The sequence below is a fragment of the Pseudorca crassidens genome, chromosome 4, assembly GCF_039906515.1.
Source record: "Pseudorca crassidens isolate mPseCra1 chromosome 4, mPseCra1.hap1, whole genome shotgun sequence".
Classification (NCBI taxonomy): domain Eukaryota; kingdom Metazoa; phylum Chordata; class Mammalia; order Artiodactyla; family Delphinidae; genus Pseudorca; species Pseudorca crassidens.
Genome location: NC_090299.1, coordinates 147,913,847 through 147,934,244, shown reverse-complemented (window position 1 = coordinate 147,934,244; position 20,398 = coordinate 147,913,847). Strand labels below are relative to the sequence as shown.

At 39.3% G+C, this 20,398-nt stretch overlaps 1 protein-coding gene, 1 long non-coding RNA gene and 1 other non-coding gene across 7 annotated transcripts in view; 1 reads left to right on the top strand and 2 right to left on the bottom strand.

The window, feature by feature from the left end:
* The window catches only part of LOC137224063 (uncharacterized), a 164,443-nt gene extending 159,156 nt beyond the window's left edge, over positions 1-5,287 (bottom strand). For all 3 annotated transcript variants that reach the window (XR_010943203.1, XR_010943205.1, XR_010943204.1), the window contains exon 1: positions 336-5,287. This is a non-coding gene — a long non-coding RNA (uncharacterized lncRNA). The remainder of the gene's footprint in view (positions 1-335) is intronic.
* Positions 2,355-2,427, bottom strand: TRNAG-CCC (transfer RNA glycine (anticodon CCC)). The gene has a single exon. It is a non-coding gene; the product is annotated as a tRNA-Gly (tRNA).
* Positions 5,288-5,327: 40 nt separating the features above from the next.
* NUDT9 (nudix hydrolase 9) overlaps positions 5,328-20,398 on the top strand; it is a 26,287-nt gene continuing 11,216 nt past the window's right edge. For 2 of the 3 annotated variants that reach the window (XR_010943202.1, XM_067737018.1), the window contains exons 1-4: positions 5,332-5,662; positions 11,157-11,396; positions 14,800-14,895; positions 18,016-18,102. Coding sequence is in view for 2 of the 3 variants with exons in the window: in XM_067737018.1 (XP_067593119.1) it covers positions 5,556-5,662; positions 11,157-11,396; positions 14,800-14,895; positions 18,016-18,102 (530 nt within the window). In the remaining variant the exon portion in view is untranslated. Of the gene's footprint in view, positions 5,663-11,156; positions 11,397-14,799; positions 14,896-18,015; positions 18,103-20,398 lie in introns of all 3 variants that reach the window. The other variant, XM_067737019.1, reaches the window with a different exon arrangement.

Here is a 20,398-nt window from a genome sequence, read left to right as displayed (position 1 = left end):
AAAAAAAAGAAAAGTAAGTAAGAAAGAAAAAAAGACAGCAGGATCAGTGAAATCAGGTTCAGGAAGAGATTACAAATTATTTTCAGGGCAAAAGTGAAGATAAATTTACAATGTCAAATTGGTGATGGGCAGTAACTGGGAATCAAATGCTCTATGTTCGTTTATCATGTGATCATCAACACATTAATTAATCCATGTTTTTCCCCCATCTATAGAATGGCAAAACTAGTAATTTTTTTCTACATGCTTAACAGAGATGCTGTAGGGGGCTGTTGCCAGCAAAATGCAACACAGATTAAAGGTACCAGAAAGTAAAACACAGCAAGCACTGTTACCTTATCTATATCCCACAGGACCAGTTTGCATTTAAGTTTGGCAAATTCATAGGCAGTCAGTCTCCCAATTCCGTGTCCAGCTCCAGTAATCAGGACGATTTCTCCGGTGACTGCTTTTCTCTTCTTCGGAATGAAAAGCTTCAGGAGAGACTCTTAAGGTGCAGATGAGCAGTAAGGGCAGAAGCTGGAGGCAGTCCAGAAGGAACTTCATCCTTTTGGTTGCTGCGAGGTTTTGGTATACTTTGTTTTACCAGTCACTCTAAATCGCTTCTGGGGGGTTGCTGCATCGAATACCAGAGAGAGTAAAAGCAAGAACAAGGAAGGGCTCCTTTATCAAAGAGAAACAAACAGCCCCGAAGCCGTTCCTTCTTTTGGGCTGGGCTTGGTTAGGTCTTCCGCAACTGGCTCAAGCTGCAGTGCAGAGCGACTGCTCCTGAGCTCAGAAATCTGGGAGGGACAAAACCCAGAGGAGAGCAAAGCTTCCTAGTTCCGGGTGCCGCAGCCCCGACTAGGTGTGCAGCCAGAGCCATCTTTTACTCCCTTTCTCCTGGTCTCCTGATTGCAGGGTTAGTTGTCACTTGTTTTGCTAAATTTGATAAATTCCTTTTAAAGTTACAAGGCTAATGGACAGCGTCCGCAGTCCAGATGCTTCCTTGAAACTTGATGGTTGCCCTTCCCTAGTTAAGGCATGCAAATGTAGTTTGCTGTCTTTTTTTTTTTTAATAAATGTATTTAATTATTTTTGGCTGCGTTGGGTCTTCATTGCTGCGCGTGGCTTTCTCTAGTTGCGGGTGCTACTCTTTGTCGCAGCGCGCGGGCTTCTCATTGCGGTGGCTTCTCTTGTGGCGGAGCACGGGCTCTAGGCGCATAGGCTTCAGTAGTTGTGGCTCGCGGGCTCTAGAGCGCAGGCTCAGTAGTTGTGGCACATGGTCTTAGGTGCTCCGCAGCATGTGGGATCTTCCTGGACCAGAGATCAAACCTGTGTCCTCTGCATTGGCAGGCGGATTCTTAACCACTGCGCCACCAGGGAAGTCCCCTGTTAATCTGTCTCAATTAATAAATAAGCCCCCCCAAAATTAAGAAGGGTAGAGAAAAAGGTTTTCCTCCCTTACATTCACAGTTGTATTCCCAGCATCTAGGGCAGTGCTTGGTAAATAGTAAGCAATCAGTTAATATTTGTTGTATACAAAATAAATGGAAAAGGGGGGAAACAACTGGAATTCTTATTTTTAGCATACATATCAATTCCAGTAATCACATACAACGCTTTTCTATTTAAAAGTATTTCTTTCTCAGCATCTTTTGTCTGTTTCACCAACTATTATAAGATGCTCTTAAATGTTGGTATGTGGTTTCTAAATAAAAAAAAAAAACAAAAACCAAAAGCCCTCGCTTTTTTAAGTTCTGATGACACCCATTTAATTTGGGATGTGGGTAGATAAAGAGTAATAGAAAACAGTAAATATTCAAGATGGCATTTCTGTTCTGCCGAAGAGTGGGTTGCAGCACACTGTGCTCTTGCAGACCTGGGAATACATGTCCCTGAAGGGAGGAACCTAGGAGACCTGGCTGTCTGAGCCAATTGTGGCGCAGGCCCAGTGTCAGGGAGTGGTTTTGTTTGCATTGTTGTGTCGCTCTTTAAACTAAGTCCACTCCAACCTCCTCTTAAGGAATGCAGCGTTGGAAGACGGGCTTGAGGAACTTCCTATGAGAACCCCTGTTTCTCCCATTCTTTGATCAGAGGTTTTGTGAATCACACTGCCTTGCTCCTCTTCTCCCTAATGAGTAATTCGTCAACTGAATTAATTTGGATGAGCTGAGCCTTTTTAAGAGCCTGCCTAATACATTCCCAGTGTTAAAAAAGGATCAGTAGGTCCAAAGTGGAGTCACTAATGCTAAGCCCCGCAGAAGCAAACTAAAACTTAACACCTAACTGCAGTTTCAGCCTCACTTAGAAATGTAATTTTGGTGTTTTTTTTTTTTTTTTTTGGCTGCATTGTACAGTATGTGGGATCTTAGTTCCCTGAGCAGGGATCGAACCTGCGCCCTCTGCATTGGGAGTGCAGAGTCTTAACCACTGGACCACCAGGGAAGTCTCTGAGAAATGTAATTTTATTTTTTATTTTTTTTAATTAATTTTTATTGGAGTATCGTTGCTTTACAATGTTGTGTTAGTTTCTACTGTACAGCAAAATGAATCAGCTATACATATACATATATCCCCTCTTTTTTGGATTTCCTTCCCATTTAGGTCACCACAGTACATTAAGTAGAGTTCCCTGTGCTGTACAGTATATTATTAGTCATCTATTTTATACATAGTATCAATAGTGTATATATGTCAATCCCAATATCCCAATTCCTCCTACCCCCTCCTTTCCCCCTTGGTATCCATACATTTGTTCTCTATCTCTGTGTCTCTATTTCTGCTTTGCAGATAAGATCATCTATACCATTTTTCTAGGTTCCACATATATGCATTAATATACAATATTTGTTTTTCTCTTTCTGACTTACTTCACTCCATATGACACTCTCTAGGTCCATCCACATCTCCACAAATGACCCAGTTTCGTTCCTTTTTATGGCTGAGTAATATTCCATTGTATATATGTGTACTGGGTATATACCCAGAGAAATGTAATTTTAAACCAATCAGTTTGGAATTTCCTGATCAACACTAGTGAGGTGATCTGCATGATAAACCCCTACCCTTCTCCCCAAAGAAGGTGACCTTGCCTGAAATAATCCTTTCTTTTCTTTTTGACTTCCTTGTCCCCTCCTTCCTGCTTTTAAAAAACCTTTCATTGTACAGCTCCTTTCTATTTGTTAGATGGGATGATGCCTGATTCATGAATCATTTAGTAAAGCCAATTAGGTCTTCAAATTCACTCAGTTGAATTTTGTTTTTTAATACCAGCTTAAGCAGAGGTTAATGGCGGTCAACAACACTGACAGCAAAGTTTATCTGGCTACAGGAAGCCAAGTTCAAATATTTACTTTTTAAAAGGCAAGCATATTTTAATAATAGAACTTTGCTACCTGGATGGATTGTTAGACATAAACAAAGCTGGACACGAAAGTGGTAAGGACATACTTTGTTCAGTAATACTACAGTATGAACTGAACTCCACTTCCCCTGAATCAGAAGGCTGAAGACTTTTCAAAGGCTGGAGTGTGTTAAGGGAAAGTCACTAAGGGGTAGTAAAGGGGTGGGTGGGTGATCCATGTGACTAGGCCATCTGGGTTTGTTAATTGGCATTTGTCAGGGGAGAAAGAAACTTCTATCTTTATGAGAAGAAGCAGCAGTGCAAGTTGAAGAAAGGTAGGTCCTTATTGCTCCCACAGGGACTGGGAGCTAGCACAGAGTTATCTCCCTGAATATCTGCATCTTAAAGACAGGGGCTCACAAGTCCTTAAGGAAACAGTTCTGGGTGGTAGATGTATACCACAAAGGTCAGAGGAAAGCATTTACATTGCAAGCTTTCTAAAGTAGCTGCTCCAGGAGAGGGCTCTGGGGTCTGTCTGCCTATCCAGGTTCTGCCTGGAACAAATCACAAATTCTTCGGGCAGCGTTGAGCTTTTCTAGGCAGGTATTTCAAAGGGGTGGGGCACTAGGATCACCCTAGGGGCAAGACCTTAAGCTGCTAGAAGCCATAATAGAGGGCTGAAGTAAAATTTATATTTTAAGGCAGGACAAGAAAAAATTACACATAAAATTCTCTGTTTGTTTGGGCCTCCTCCCTCCTTAATGTGCAGTGTGCATCTTCATTACAGTTAACCAGAACTTCTCAAAGATGGGAGCGCCCGCTCAACCATAAAGATCATTTTTTCCCCTTTATTCTGACCCTAGCAATGTAACTTCTTAAAAGGACAGTGTTCTTTCCCAGCCCTTTAGGTGAGGGGGCGTGGGGTGGATAGGGTTAGATGCTTGCTTGGCATGTGCTTACCTGGACTATGTATCTTTGGTGAAGTTTATATAAAATACTAGTCGGTCATTTTGATGTACGATCCTTTGTTTCAAAAATGTATATGCCTGTGCCTTCGACTTCTAACAGGCAGAATGGTCCTCCGAGCTTTCTGAGGCTGCTTCCTGTGTTATCACCATCAGTTTGGCTCAAATAAAATTCCCTTTTTTTCTTAACTTGAGTTAACTGAATTTTCGTCAGCAAGAGTTTGGACAAGTCTCAGCGCAGAGGTTCTGAGGGAGCCTTCATAGGCCGAGAGCTCTACAGCCTTCAGAACAAGTTGTTAAGGTTTGATAAATCTGGTTTTTGAGATGGTCAAAAGTTTTATACGGTCTGTGTCCACACCACACCACAGAACCAGCGGATTATGCACTTGCAAGTTAAATATTTCCACACATTAATAAGGCAACGAATATCAAACATGAAAACCACATTACAAACTTCTGAATGATCTTGATTTCCAATTTCCCGTATGGCCAAGTTTTGCCTCTGCAGGTATCTCGCGTCTTAACCCTCGGTTTCTCTTCCAGGCTCTGTGTCTATCTCACAATTGGTTTACTCCTCCGTGGGTTACGGCTTTTACCCATTGCAGCGAACAACTTGGTAGAAAAGGAAGAGAAAAGCCTCGGATGCGGGGATTGCAAGTCTCTCACCTCCCTTCTTTCCCTGCAACCACTCATAACTCAGATATGGCTGGGACACGCGTGGCTCACTACATCAGCCGCCTGTAACCCCTTCCTGCCGGAACAGCCAGGACGACACACTTCTCTCAACCCCCTTTCTTTCTTTCCCTTTCCAATTCTTCGGCTCCTTTCACTTTCCGGCTTTCTCTTTCGCTTTCTCAGCGCTTCCCCAGCCGCCTCCCTAACCCGGTTCCAAACACTGCTCAGCAAGGACGAGAAGCTGAGCGAAGCCGGCTCTACGAAGCCTGCGCCGTCTTCGCTTTGCGGCGCTGTCGTAAAGTGCCGTCGCGCACCGGGGACGTCACGGCCCGGTTGGCTCTTTTTCCGCCTGCTGGCGCTGGCCGCTTGGGCGTCCCCTGGGCGGCGTGTCGAGCTGGGCCGTTGTTTGGGGAGGGCGTTTGGTCTCCTGTGTGTTGATGAGATAAAACTGGCTGCTCCCGCTCCGGAACCCGAGGGCCGCCCGGTCCTAGTGCCTGCTGGATACCCGGGGCCCAGGGGTGTGGGGAGGCCGGAGGCTGCGGCCCAAGCTAACAGCGACCCTGCTCCGCACATCTTCCCGCGGGCTGCTGATGGCCGGACGCTTCCTGGGGAAGACTTTAGCCACCGTGTCTCTCTCTGTGGCCTTGGCCTCAGTGACTCTCAAGTCGTTGGGCCGTTGCAGCATCGCGGCGTGCAGGTATTCCCTCTTCTAGTACTGGCTCCTTGTCCCGAGTCCTTGTGTTGTGAGGGGGAAGCAGCTTCTGGTCGGGCGGCTTCAGTAGGCTTTGCTTGGGTCCCAGCTCTTTACGGCCATATACACGTTTTTTAAAAGGCTCTAAAATGTTTTACCTGCCTTTTGAGAAAAACAAGCGGTAGTGACCTTTCTTATGATACTCGAACTTTGCCATCCTCCATGAGTCACTAACATTCTTGTCCCCAGAGAGTTTAAATAGCACATGTTTGGGTGTGGTGTTGTTCCGTGCCATTTTTTTGTTTTTTTGGTGTTTTTTTTTTTTGGTTAATACTTAAAACATTATTGTTAAAATTAGCACATGCACGTAGTTTAAAGATGCTAACCGTATAAATGCTGTAAAAGGAAAAATATAAGTCGTCATTGCTCTCCTCCACTTCTCCATTTCAGTGTAGATAATATATTTATTAGTTACCTTTTTAAAAAAATTTGCCTTGGATAAATTCAGGCATTTATGGTAGCTCACGCTGCCTCCTCCTTTTATTCCTCTCTCCTTCTGGTTTCTAAACACGATGTCCTAGGTACCATGCCCATGGTAGGCGCGGAGTAATAAACAAGTTTTATGAGGCTGCCTCTAGGAGTTTTTGTTTGTTTGTTTCTTGTTTATTTATATTTTTGCTTTTCATGTCGTGTTTACTTTCGGCACGAGAAAATTTTCTTCTATTTGTTTTTTCCCCTATTTTTTCTTCTGTCCTGTCCTTTTTCCCCACCCCCGGAACTCCAGTGATAGCTTTTGGACTTTCTGGGTAGTGCCTCTGTTTCTCTTTTTCTTTAATTTTCCATTGGTTTGTCTGTTTGTATGAAGTTCTTAGAGATTTTCCTCAAATTTATCTTCTAGATTACTAGTTCAGACTGCTGTCCTGTGCATTGTCATCTCTTCTATTGAATCGTAAATTTTGACAAGAACTTTTTCCTCCTAATTGCTCTCTTTAATATCCTTTTCTTATTTTATGGCTATAAAAGTCCTTTGAATCTGTAAAAATAATAATTAGAATAAAAATTATTTTCTGTTTCCTGAATTGTCTGACCCTTCTGGGTCACTGGTTCTGTTCCTTTTTGGTCCCTTTTCCTTGTTTTCTTCTCAAACATCTGGCGGATGCTAGTTATTTATATTTTGATTAATGTAGATAATAGGCATTGTTTTCTGTAAACAGGAGCACTGATTGAATATTGCCCCCAGGTACCAGTGCACCTAGACCTGACGGTTTAGGTTGAGGGTGTGTGAGCAGGTGGCAGCAGGTGGACTGGCTGGAAACCTCCCCCTTCCCGTTCCAGACTTTACACTTGTGTAGCAGCTTCCCCGCTGAACATAGCTGCCCTAACTTTATTTCCTCAGTGTGAATTACGGGGATATTAAGCCTAAATTTCTGCTGTGTTCTCTAATACCTAATTCACAATAGAGGTTCTAGTCCTTCATTTTCTTTAAATTTTGGTTTTATCCTGGGGACAAACAACTAATACCGACTTTTTGTTTGTAGGGTAGGGAGGGAGGAGGGCTGATTTCCATGGTTACGTCCCACTGCTCACTTAGGACATTTGGGCCCACTTATTTCCAATGTAACTCTCTGGTGGGGCATGTTGGTATGGGGAGTGCTTTATGTGTGTGTGGTGGGGAGACTGGGGGTACATGGGAGCTCTGTGTTTTCTGCACAGTTTCGCTGTGAACCTGAAACCGCTTTAAAAAATAGTCTATTCAAAAAAAAAAAGGCAGGTAGTATCCTTTCCTCGATTCACACAGGGACAGGTACATGGAAAATAAAAGACATAATGCTCTTGTTAAAAAAAAAAAAGTTGACAAAACCGATGGAAAGATAGTGTTTCAAGCAAGAATGGTTTGAATATCAAAGGAGTAAGGGAGGTCTTGGGGAAATTTTGATGAAGGCTTCTAATACTTTTGCTAAAATTATCCCCTCTGATTTGACTGTGAAGGTATAAAAGTGAAGTTTGCTGAATAATGTAGTTATAAATAAAATGTAATAGAAATATAATAAAAACAAATTTGATTAATTCCTTGTTTGAAGACTTAGTTAGGTTATAACCAAATCTATATACTTATATACCTATAATATAAAATTTATTTTCATAATACTTCCCTTCAGTTTTATTGAGATAAAATGGATATACAGTACTGTATAAGATTAATGTGTACAGCATAAATATTTGAAATACATCATGAAATGATTGTCACAACATGTTTAGTGAACATCCATCATCACAGATAAATACAAAATTAAAGAAATAGAAAAAAAAATTCTCCTTGTGATGAGAACTTTAGGATTTACTCTCTTAACCACTCTCATATATTTATATAACATATAGCAGTGTTAATTATATTTATCATGTTGTACATTATATCCCAAGTACGTTTTTGTCTTATGACTGGAAGTTGTGTGTACCTTCTGACCACCTTCATCCAGTTTGCCCTCTAGCCCCGTCCCCCCTGCCTTGTTACCACAAATCTGATCGCTTTTTCTATGAGTTTGTCTTTGAAGTATAATTGACCTACCACACTATGTTAGTTCCTGTTACACAACATAGTGATTTGATATTTCCATACATTTTAACTTGATAACCAGAGTAAGTCTAGTTACCTTATGTCACCATACAAAGATAACATAGTTATTCCCCACATCTTACATTTCATACTTGTGACTCATTTATTTTGTGCCTGGAAGTTTGTACCTCAGTTAATCTTCTCCCTTTTCCACTTCTTTCCTCCCCCTACCACCCTCTCGTCTGGCAACCACCTGTTTGTTCTATGTATCTATGACTCTGTTTCTGTTTTGTTATGTTTGTTTATTTGTTTTGTGTTTTAGATTCCACATATAAGTGGAAAGACAGTATTTGTCTTTCTCTTTTCTCTGTGTGACACTTCACTTAGCATAATACTCTCTGAGTCCAACCGTGTTGTCACAAATGGAAAGATTTCATTCCTTTTTTATAGCTGAGTAATATTCCACTGTGTGTGTGCGCGCGCGCGCGCGCGTGTGTGTGTGTGTGTGTGTGTGTGAGAGAGAGAGAGAGAGAGAGAGAGAGAGAGACATCTTTGTCCATCTTTTGATGGGCACTTAGGCTGCTTCCATATCTTGGCTATTATAAATAATACTGCTGTGAAAATGGCGGGGTGTGTATCTTTTCTAATTAGTGTTTTTGTTTTCTTCAGATAAATACTCTGGAGTGGAATTGCTGGATCATATGGTAGTTCTATTTTTAATTTTTTTGAGGAATCTCCATATTGTTTTCCGTAGTGGCTGCACCAATTTACATTCCCATTAGCAGCGCACAAACATTCCCTTTTCTCCGCATCCTCACCAACACTTGTTATTTGTTTTCTTTTTGATAATAGCCATTCTGACAGGTGTAAGGTGATATCTCATTGTGGTTTTGATTTGCATTTCCGTGATGATTAGCAGTGTTGAACATATTTTCATGTTCTGTTGGCCATTTCTGTGTCTTCTTTGGAAAAATATTCGGATCCTCCACCCATTTTTTTAAATTGGGTTGTTTTTTTGTTTTGTTTTGTTTTGTTTTTTTGCGGTACGCGGGCCTCTCACCGTTGCGGCTTCTGCCGTTGCGGAGCACAGGCTCCGGACGCGCAGGCCCAGCGGCTATGGCTCACGGGCCCAGCCGCTCCGCGGCATGTGGGATCTTCCTGGACCAGGGCACGAACCCGCGTCCCCTGCATTGGCAGGCGGACTCTCAACCACTGTGCCACCAGGGAAGCCTGGTTATTTCATTTTTATGGGATAGATTACCAGGAATGAAATTACTGAGTTGAAGGATATAAGTATATTCATCATTGATTGCACTTAGTTTTCATGTCTCTATCTGGACATTTATCTTACATGACCTTAGTGATTTAAAGAGTATGGACCTTTACTCTGTAAGTTATCCTTTAATGTGGGTGTGTTATATATTTCCTCATGTCTAGACTCAGGTCATATATTCTTGTAGGGAATACCTCAGAAATGATTGCTCTGTGCTTCTCACTATATTATATCAAGAGGCACATGAATTTGACTTATTTCACCACCCCATAAAGTTGGTGTTTGTCCCATCCACCATTTGTCTCAGGAAGGGCAAATTGTTACAGTATTGTGAGAACAGGGGAAGGGAGCTGTCATCAGTTTACCATGTTCTCAGAATCCCCTTTATCATATTAAATATCCTAATTTAGGCTCATTAGGAATTTTAATCTCTAAGAATAATGAGAAGGCATTTAAATTCTTAGGAAGAGAAATGAAAAATTTTTGTGTAGGCTGTGAGGTAAAGGTTCAGTTTTTTGTTTTCTCTTTTTTTGTATATACTATCTAGTTATTTCAGCTCTACACCTCTTATTTTACTCTAAAGTTTATAATTTGTACATTTATCACAGTCTGACTTCAAGTAATATTACATTACTTTGTGTATAATGTAAGAATCCTACAACAGTATATTTCCATTTCCTGTTATTCTTTTGTGCTATTTTTGCCATACGTTTTTTACACATGTATGTTAGGCCGTAAACTATTTTATAAAATTGATTCCTTCGTGTAGACCTAAGAGTCTTCCTTTACATTTGTTTTTGTGGTTGAATTTTTATAACAAACTTATCTTCCCCAACATTTGTGCTAACAAAAGTAAACTTCTGTCCCTTTTTCTCAATGAAAATAAATTCAGTGAGTAGGTTTCAATTAATAAGATTTAGCAATATTTTTAAAAAATATTTATTTATTTATTTTGGCTGCACTGGGACTTAGTTGCGGCACTCGGGATCTTTGTTGCTGTGTGTGGGATCTTAGTTGTGGCATGTAGGATCTTTAGTTGAGGCATGCAGGCTTCTTAGTTGTGGCATGCAGGCTTCTTAGCTGCAGCATGCATGTGGGATCTAGTTCCCCAACCAGGGATTGAACCCACGCCCAGTGCATTGAGAGTACAGTGTCTTGGCCACTGGACCACCAGGGAAGTCCCTAACAATATATATATATATATTTTAAATAAATTTATTTATTTTTGGCTGTGTTGGGTCTTAGTTTCTGTGCGAGGGCTTTCTCTAGTTGCGTTGAGTGGGGACCACTCTTCATCGCGGTGCACGGGCCTCTCACTGTCGCGGTCTTCTCTTGTTGCAGAGCACAGGCTCCAGATGCGCAGGCTCAGTAGCTGTGGTGCACGGGCTTAGTTGCTCTGTAGCATGTGGGATTTTCCCGGACCAGGGCTCAAACCCGTGTCCCCACATTGGCAGGCAGATTCTCAACCACTGCGCCACCAGGGAAGCCCCCTAGCAATATTTTTATATTTGAAAATAATCTCTCACAGATGTTGGATCTTTACACTAATATGCATCAAATTAGAATTTTCTGATTTTTAAGTCTTTGAAAAGTTCTATCTTGTGGTCTGTGAATTAGGTTCTTTAATTAATTAATTTTGTACTTATATAAAACATTTTTCTTTTTCCTCCCAGTAACTCATTTTCATCCTGTGGATTTCATCTTAACTCCAACATGATGTCTGGTTCTGATGGTACCAAAGAGAATTCCCACAACAAGGCTCGGACATCTCCTTACCCAGGTTCAAAAGTTCAACGCAGCCAGGTTCCTAATGAAAAGGTAGGCTGGCTTGTTGAGTGGCAAGACTATAATCCTGTGGAATACACTGCAGTCTCTGTCTTGGCTGGACCTCGGTGGGCAGATCCTCAGATCAGGTGAGTAAATTAGTTGGTGTTAGCTGGGTGTAAGACTTTTGGAGAAGGTAATGGTTGTATTTGTAAATTATCATTTTATGGTTGAAAAATAGTTTTTATCCAGTGCTTGACTTTATTATAACTCAGTTTCCATATTTGCTTGAATTCTTTTTTTAAAATATTTATTTATTTATTTATTTTGGCTCTGCCAGGTCTTAGTTGTGGCACATGGGCTCTTAGTTGCGGCATACGGGCTCTTAGTTGTGGCAGGTGGGCTTCTTAGTTGCGGCATGCATGTGGGATCTAGTTCCCCGAACAGGGATTGAACCCAGGCCCCCTGCATTGGGAGCACGGAGTCTTACTCACTGGACCACCAGGGAAGTCCCTCCCATTTGCTTGAATTCTTGCCAAAGCTATTCAGTTCATTTTTGTTTATTCTTTTGGGGGTTTTATGGTGATCTTTCCAAATAGGTAAATCTATTTTGTTGTGGAGTTTTTTACTTTATGAAATGACAAGTGGTGGTCTCTGTTTTTATTTCTTTTGTTTGGGTTATCAATAACACCTTTTGTGGTTATTTTCCAACATAGCTAGACTTGTATTTGAATAGTGAATATTTTTCAGAAACTTCTTCCAGATTACTAAGAACAGGATGATGATAAAATTAGACCAGTGTGAGAAGATAGAAAAGGGATAGAAAACGGAGAGAGAAAGAGGAAAAAAAAAAAGTCAAGCAAAAATGTTTTGACTAAATTCAGAGAAGTGCTGTGTTGATTCATGTTTTATATTTATGTTTCTTTTGATAAATATAATGATAGAGTTGTAAAATGTGCTGTGAGCTAGGCACTGTACTAAATGTTTTATAACCATTATTTTATTTTATTCTTATAACTATTCTGGAAGGCAGACAGGGTTGTTATTTCTACTTTATAGAGAAATAAACACACACAAAAAATGGAAGCACAGAAAGTTTGTCCTTTGCATATGGTCGGTCATGTAGCTAGTAGATGGTATAGCTTGAATTTGAGCTCAGTCTGACTTCAGATTTCATGCCCTTAACTACTCTGCTAAACTGCTGCCCTAGTTTTGGGACATTTTATAAGTTTGATTTAATGGGTAAATTTATTATAAATGATTGTCCTCTCAAGGCCTTATTTAGTCAGTTAAATAAGAACTTTTGCTAGTTGGATTGATCCATATTAGTTCATTAGGTTGTTAAACTTTACCAGGTCACTTATTGCTGTGACTTGATTTCTACCCACAGTTTCCTTATTTAATCCAAAGGTGTGTTTGTGATAGTACTTGGATTATCAATTAATCAAGAAGCTAACTTGAGAAATTATTAGCTGTAAATGAGTTCCATTTCCCTCATTTTAGAGGATGTACATGTTTACACATATATTATACATACACATTATGTACAATTAAAATTAATGATGTTGGCGGGGGTGCTATACAGTGTAAACAGAGGAAGACAATACATCTTCTTATTTTTCGTTCAGTTTGTGTTTTAAAAGTTAAATTTGTGTCACTGTCTAAATCAAGCTGTATTATTAGCGTTAATGCTTCAATTATAACTAGAGTCACGCTTTTTTTCCCCCCAGAAGATGGCTCCCTTTATTTATCTAAAATTTTATTATGAAACATTTCTAACATACAGAAAATTTGAAAGAACTTTATGGGGAACACTCATAAATCCACCACTTTGATTCTTTTATCAACATTTTATTATACTTATTTTATCACATATATATCCATCTATCCCTCCTCCTTTCTTTTTTTTTTTTTTTTTTTTTTGTGGTACGCGGGCCTCTCACCGTTGTGGCCTCTCCCATTGCGGAGCACAGGCTCTGGACGCGCAGGCTCAGCGGCCATGGCTCACGGGCCCAGCCGCTCCGCGGCATGTGGGATCTTCCCGGACCAGGGCACGAACCTGTGTCCCCTGCATCGGCAGGCGGACTCTCAACCACTGCGCCACCAGGGAAGACCCCATCTTGTTTTTTTGGTGTATCAGTACATCTCCCCCTGTATACTTCAACAAGTATTTCATTAACTAGTATTCAATATTTATTTAGTTTCTTTTCTTTTATTTTTAAAATTTTTACTGAAGTATAGTTATTTACAATGTTGTGTTAATTTCAGGTGTACAGGAAAGTGAATCAGTTATACATGTACATGTATCCACTCTTTTTTAGATTCTTTTCCCATATAGGTCATTACAGAGTATTGAGTAGAGTTCCCTGTGTTATACAGTAGGTCCTTATTAGTTACCTATTTTATATATAGTGGTGTGTATATGTCAATCCCAATCTCCCAATTTATCCCCCTGCCTCCTTTCCCCCCTGGTAACCGTAAGTTGTTTTCTACATCTGTGACTCTATTTCTGTTTTGTAAATAAGTTCATTTGTACCATTTTTTTTTTAGATTCCACATATAATGGTGCATTTCTAGAGTCCCAAGAGCATTATAAGTCTGGTTTTATAATTTCATGATTTTTACCATTTAATTATTTTTACATGTGCGTTCAATGGAAGAATGGTTAGAAGTCTTGAGAAAATGTCTGGATCATTCAAGTTGGAAATTATTTCCAAAACAGAGCACAAATGTATCTATTCTCTTGCTTATTGGAATTCAAGCAAGAAAAAAAGTGAAACTTATGTCAGAGCTGCCCGTGAACTGTCCAGTGCTATATAAATATTCACTGTCAGTGCAACTATGTCAGCGATTTCATAATGGGGAGGAAAGTAGTTTATTTATAGCTTTAAAAATTCTTTTTTGAGTATGACATACATGCAGTAAAGTATACATTTCTTAAGTATGCAGGGGTAGCTCAGTAAGATTTTATATGTATATAACTCTGTAATCCAGAGCTATGTCCAGATCAGATCTGGAACACTTCCAGCATATTACATCTATTTTAATCTACATCATGGTTATTATGAAGTTTGTGGGTGAATTCATGTTTTGTGGGTTTACTTTGATCAAAGTATTAATCAGTGTACATTTGAAGAAATTAAAATTACTTTGAAACAGTAGAAACAACAAAATATCAGAAGGAATCTTATTTTTAGAACTATAGGAACCATTAATTGCCATATTGTGCCCACGGCCAATTCCACTTTGCTAATAGTAACATAGACTTTCTTGTAGTATGTGGGAGGAGCTCCAGTGTGTCTGCCGTTAGTCCTTCCCAGAGGGATTACAACACATATCCTTGTCTTACAAGGTGTTTTGGTTAAACAGATCTTCTTTTTCCAGAAACTGTTTTGAAGGAGTTGATGAATTTGTAAATGAAAGCTAACTAAAGTTGTAACTAAAAAATTTAGTTTCAAGGATACTGCTTTTATAAATAACTGACTGGCATTATTAAGCTGTTGGTAGTATTGGGTCATTATTTCTTATTTTGCATTGGTATTCTCATTACAGTGAAAGCAGCTTTTCGCCGAAGTTTAATGAAAAGGATGGGCATGTTGAGAGAAAGAGCCAGAATGGCCTGTATGAGATAGAAAATGGAAGACCTAGGTAGGTACTGGGGATGGGACATCTTACAATAATGGGTCTTTAAAAGGTAGAAAATACTGTCAACGAAAATTCAATTAACAATCAAGGTAAGAAGAATGAAGGGAATTTTATTCAAACGAACTGAGGATTATAACCCGGAAGACAGACTCTCAGAAAGCTCTGAGAACTGTTCCGCCTGTTCGAAGATACAGTCATATACATTTTCGAGATGAAGGATTGTACACTAAAATGACATACCGATATTTCACATAAAGTTCACCGAAGATACATAGTCCAGGTGAGCACATGCAAAGCAAGCAGCAAGTCGCCATGCCATCTTTCAGAGTTGGGAGAGAATGCCGTTCTTTTAAGAAGCTACATTGCTAGTGTCAGAATAAAGGGGGAAAAAGTGGATTTTTATGGTCAAGCAGGCACTCCCATCTTTGAGGAGGTCTGGTTAATGTGCAGTGCAGATGCACACTGCACATTAAGGAAGGAGGGTGGAGGCCCAGATGGACACAGAAAATTTTATGTTTAAATTTTCTTGTCCTGCCTTAAAATATACATTTTATTTTATCAATATAATTAATGTTTATTGAGTGCTTCTATATACCAGACATTGTATGAAAGAATTTATGTATGTGATCTAATTAAATCACCACAATAACCCTGCGGGTGGATATTTTTAGTTCCATTTACAGGTAAGGAGAGAGAATGTTAAGTTGTTTGCACACAGTGAGTAAGTGGTAGAGACAGGGTTTGAATGCATCTTCTTGTAACCTTACCTTGAAGTAGAAATAATTACAGCTGACTCTTGAACAAAACAGGGGTTGAACTACACAGACCCACTTATACATGGATTTTTTTTCAATAGTAAATATTACAGAATTACACCGTCTGAGTGTGGTTGAATCCCTGGATGTGGAACCACGGATACAGGGGGACCGTGTATACAGAGGGCCGACTATAAGTTTATACGGGAGCATTGATCAAGGGTCAACTGTAATTGAATAGATTAACAGAGAAGGAAAGGATTAAAAACTGTATTTCAGTAGTTATTTATAAAATGAGATAATACCTTAAAGTAAGAATTTGTCCAAATATATAAGAGTAAAAATAAAAATAACCCAACAATTTAACATCACGTATCTTTTTGTACTTTTTTTATTTTTAATTTTTTTTTGGCCGAGCTGCACAGCATGTGAGTGGGATGTGGAATGTTAGTTCCCCGACCAGGGATCTAACCTGTGCCCCCTGCAGTGGAAGCACAGAGTCTTAACCACTGGACCGCCAGGGAAGTCCCTCTTTTTGTACTTCTAAAAATGATTTTTCTACACAACTCCAAAATTTTCCATTTTCCTTAAGAAGACGTTATACAAGTTAGGAAGAAATGTAAAAATTAGCATGCCTCAAATAAAACAAAGAAAGGATCACAGATTTGGTATTCATGCTTATTACCTCGTAAAAATGTTGCAAAAACTAAAATAATTTTAGTTCTTCTAAGACTTGGAGATAGTAGAGCTCATCTCACCCCAGCCTGGTCTTTCTTGCTAAATTCTTTCTTTGTTCATTACTTACTCGCCTTTCTGTGTTATTGAACCTTTTCAAGTCAAACTCTCCTTGCATTTGACTTACTCCTCAGATTCTTTTCTGGGTAAAATATATTAAAAGACATGCACATATATAAAAGGATAGTCAGCAAAGGCAAGATAGCCTGTTGTTTTAGTCAAGACTCTCTGACTAATGGAAACCAACTGTAGCTTGCTTGAGTGAAAAAGTGAAGTTTACCGCAGGGCTATAGGATCATCTCAAGCCCAGAGCAGAAATGCAGCTAACTTTAGGTAAGGGTGGAGTTGGAAATCCATTAGAACTGTCTCTCTGCTTTATGTCTGCTTTTCTTTATATGTTGCCTTTGGTTTTCTTTCTCTGCAAACAAGTTTCTCTGCTGCTCAGGCTATAGGATAATCTATGTGTCTTTTCTACAGCTTCTAGTTTATAAGTAACAGGCTTGGTCATCTATAAAAACTAACATTATCTCTCTTAATATTGGCTTTGATCCTTTGTATTCAGGGGTGTATGGTTACATGGAATAAAACATAGCTGCTGACCACCCTGCCCCTCCTCCTGAATTTGAAAAGTAGAATTATCATCACCTGGCCAGGTGTCTTGTCTTTCTGTTTTTATTTGCAAGTCTTGCTGAAATATTTCTAAGTCTAGTATAAAACAATATAAAGATTCACTCAACTTTAATAAAAGTCACAGGGAAGACCAGAATAAAAAGAGATGGCTGAAAAAGAAAATTTGACAGGTTGTTTATTTACTTTCACATACTGGGAGGATCAAAGATATAACATTAAATAGGTAAGATTGCAGATTAGGGCATTTGATTTTACATAATGGAAGTTGAACATTTAAGGAATACTGGAAGAAACTGGAAGAAAATCACTCAGGCATGAGTGTTGCTATGTTTATCTGACAGACTTTTGAACATTGGGTGTGGCATTAGGTTAAATAGTAGTTGGCATTTTTATAAAATTGTTATAAAAAATTGAATTTGGTATATTTGAAATCTTGAAATATTAAATACTTCTATCTCATTATATGCTACAAAATATCTATTACTGATAATAAAAATCTAGTAGAACCCACTGTGAAAAAGTGGACTTTAAAATGTAACCAAAACTATTTGAGTGAGATAGGTTGTAGGAGAGTGGAATGGGAAGAGAGGATGTTGAGAAAGTGAAGTGTGGGTGTCCTCAGTGATAAAGCATTGCTGTCGCAGAGGTAGACGATGATTAGGTGCAGAGCATTTCATTCTTCCAGATTTGAGTCCAGTAAGATTCTAGTTTGAATTTTGAAGTATAGGTGAAAACTGAAACAAATTCTTATATTGTAGAACAACTATAGAAATGAGATCCTCCTCCTGGATCAAGCCCAAAACTTAAGACAAGCACGAAAGAAGAGTTAAATAACACTATAAGGAAATCTGTACTTTGAGTGTCAAATGTGTAATAGTGCTACTCGATTTGTGTAGAGATATTATTTCCTTCTTATTGCTCTTACTACCTTGTTTTGGGCCATATCAAGTTGTGTTAAAAAAGATGAGCACATTCAATTGATTTTATGGGTTTTTTTTCCCAGAAATCCTGCAGGACGGACAGGACTGGTTGGCCGGGGGCTTTTGGGGCGATGGGGCCCCAATCATGCTGCAGATCCCATCATAACCAGGTAAGAACTAAAACACACTTCAGTAGCAAAGAGCTGAGTAATTGGATAAATACAGACTGTAACAGGAGAGGCCACAGCAGTGAGAGGCCCGCGTACCGCAAAAAAAAAAAAAGTTAATGGCGGTATGATTTTCTTTCCTGTTCGGTTAGAAACAGGAAGGTGTGGACCATCAGAAGTAGGGAGGGAATATGAATCATACATAGGAATATCATTAGCATTTAATAAATGTTAATGAGGTTCACTAGTTAAAATGATATATTATTTCTGTTGTATCAAGAAATTTTGTTTTAAATTTAGTGCCAATGTATTTGGTACTAACAGAAACATAACAAGAAACTACTCTGTTTAAAATCCTTAAATGAGTCCATTGAGGATAAAATCTGAGAATGTAAATGTGATATGCAAGCTTTTCGTCATCTGCATGGTCCTGCCTTTTTGCCCAGCAGCATCTCTCTGTATTCAGCTTCTCTTCCCAGGGCTCTAGCCATGACTGGCCGGCTGGCTGGCTGCCTGAGCAGCAGAGGCTCTGTGTTAGTCTTCGTTTTCCCAGCTCCTTGCACATGAGGTGTAGTAGGTGCTAGTAAACGTTTCTGAGTGGACAGAGCCATCATTTGCCACCTTATCCCTCCTCTAACCTAATTAGTGTAAATTCTGTTTGTTTAATTTAAGTAAAATAGTATAGTGATTAAGAGTGCAGATTCTGGAACCAGATTGCCTGGGTTCAAATCTTGGTTTACACAACTTTTTTCCTCTGCAACCTCAGGCAAGTTATCTACTTCTCTGCGCCTCATTTTCCACAATAATACAGCTACTTTATAGGCTGGTTTTGAGGCTTAAGTGGATAAATACATTAAAGCACAACAGTATCAGGTCCATAATAAGTGCTATATAAATGACTTTTAAAAAGTAAAGGCTAAAAAAGAAAAAAGTAAAGGTAAAATCTGTCTTTTCTCCATGTTCGCTGTCTCTACCTTCAGTCCTGTGCTCATCGTCTTGTACCTGGACCATGGTAACAGTCTTCTGGCTGGTTTTCTTGCCTCCAGTCTTGCTTCCCTCCAAACCAACTTCCAAACTTTTGTCAAAGTGAGTGAGCTTTCTAAAATACAAATTGCTAATGGCTTTTTCCCTGCTTAAAAAATTCTTAAATATATTCTTAAAATATTCTCTGGCTCTCTAAGCAGATGAATTTGATGAATTCTTTGCATACTTCTCCAGCCTCACCATCTATCTTTCCCTCACTGATGCTTATGTTGCCACATATACTTTCAGTTTCTTGAATACATTATTTTATTTTATAACTTTGTTTCCTGTCTCTGGCATCCTTAAAAACAGATGTTGTCTTCTTATACCAATTATTCTTTCATTTCTATTTACTGTACTCATCAAGCTGTCACTCTTGTAGTTTATTCACATACATGTCTAGCTCCACTGCTAGACTATGAACTCTTTGGCGGGGGGGAAATTATGGGTTAGATATGGTATTCAGCCACAATATAAAGAAATCTGGGCACTCATATCTAAACTACTATATTCAAAAAAAATTTTTTAACATCTTTATTGGAGTATAACTGCTTTACAATGTTGTTTTAGTTTCTGCTGTATAACAAAGTGAATCAGCTATACGTATACATATATCCCCATATCCCCTCCCTCTTGCGTCTCCCTCCCACCCTCCCTCTCCCTCTGCTCTAGGTGGTCACAAAGCACTGAGCTGATCTCCCTGTGCTATGCAGCTGCTTCCCACCAGCTATCTGTTTTACATTTGGTAATGTATATATGTCAATGCCACTCTCTCACTTCGTCCCAGCTTACCCTTACCCCTCCCCGTGTCCTCAAGTCCATTCTCTACGTCTGCATCTTTATATCTGTCCTGCCCCTAGGTTCGTCAGAACTACTTTTTTTTTTTTTTTTTTTTTTACATTCCATATATATGTGTTAGCATATGGTATTTGTTTTTCTCTTTCTGACTTACTTCACTCTGTATGACAGACTCTGGGTCCATCCACCTCACTACAAATAACTCAATTTCATTTCTCTTTATGGCTGAGTAATATTCCATTGTATATATGTGCCACATCTTCTTTATCCATTCATCTGTCCATGGACACTTAGGTTGCTTCGATGTCCTGGCTATTGTAAATAGAGCTGCATTGAACATTTTGGTACATAACTCTTTTTGAATTATGGTTTTCTCAGGGTATATGCCCAGTAGTGGAATTGCTGGGTCATAAGTTAGTTCTATTTTTAGTTTTTTAAGGAACCTCCTTACTGTTCTCCATAGTGGCTGTATCAATTT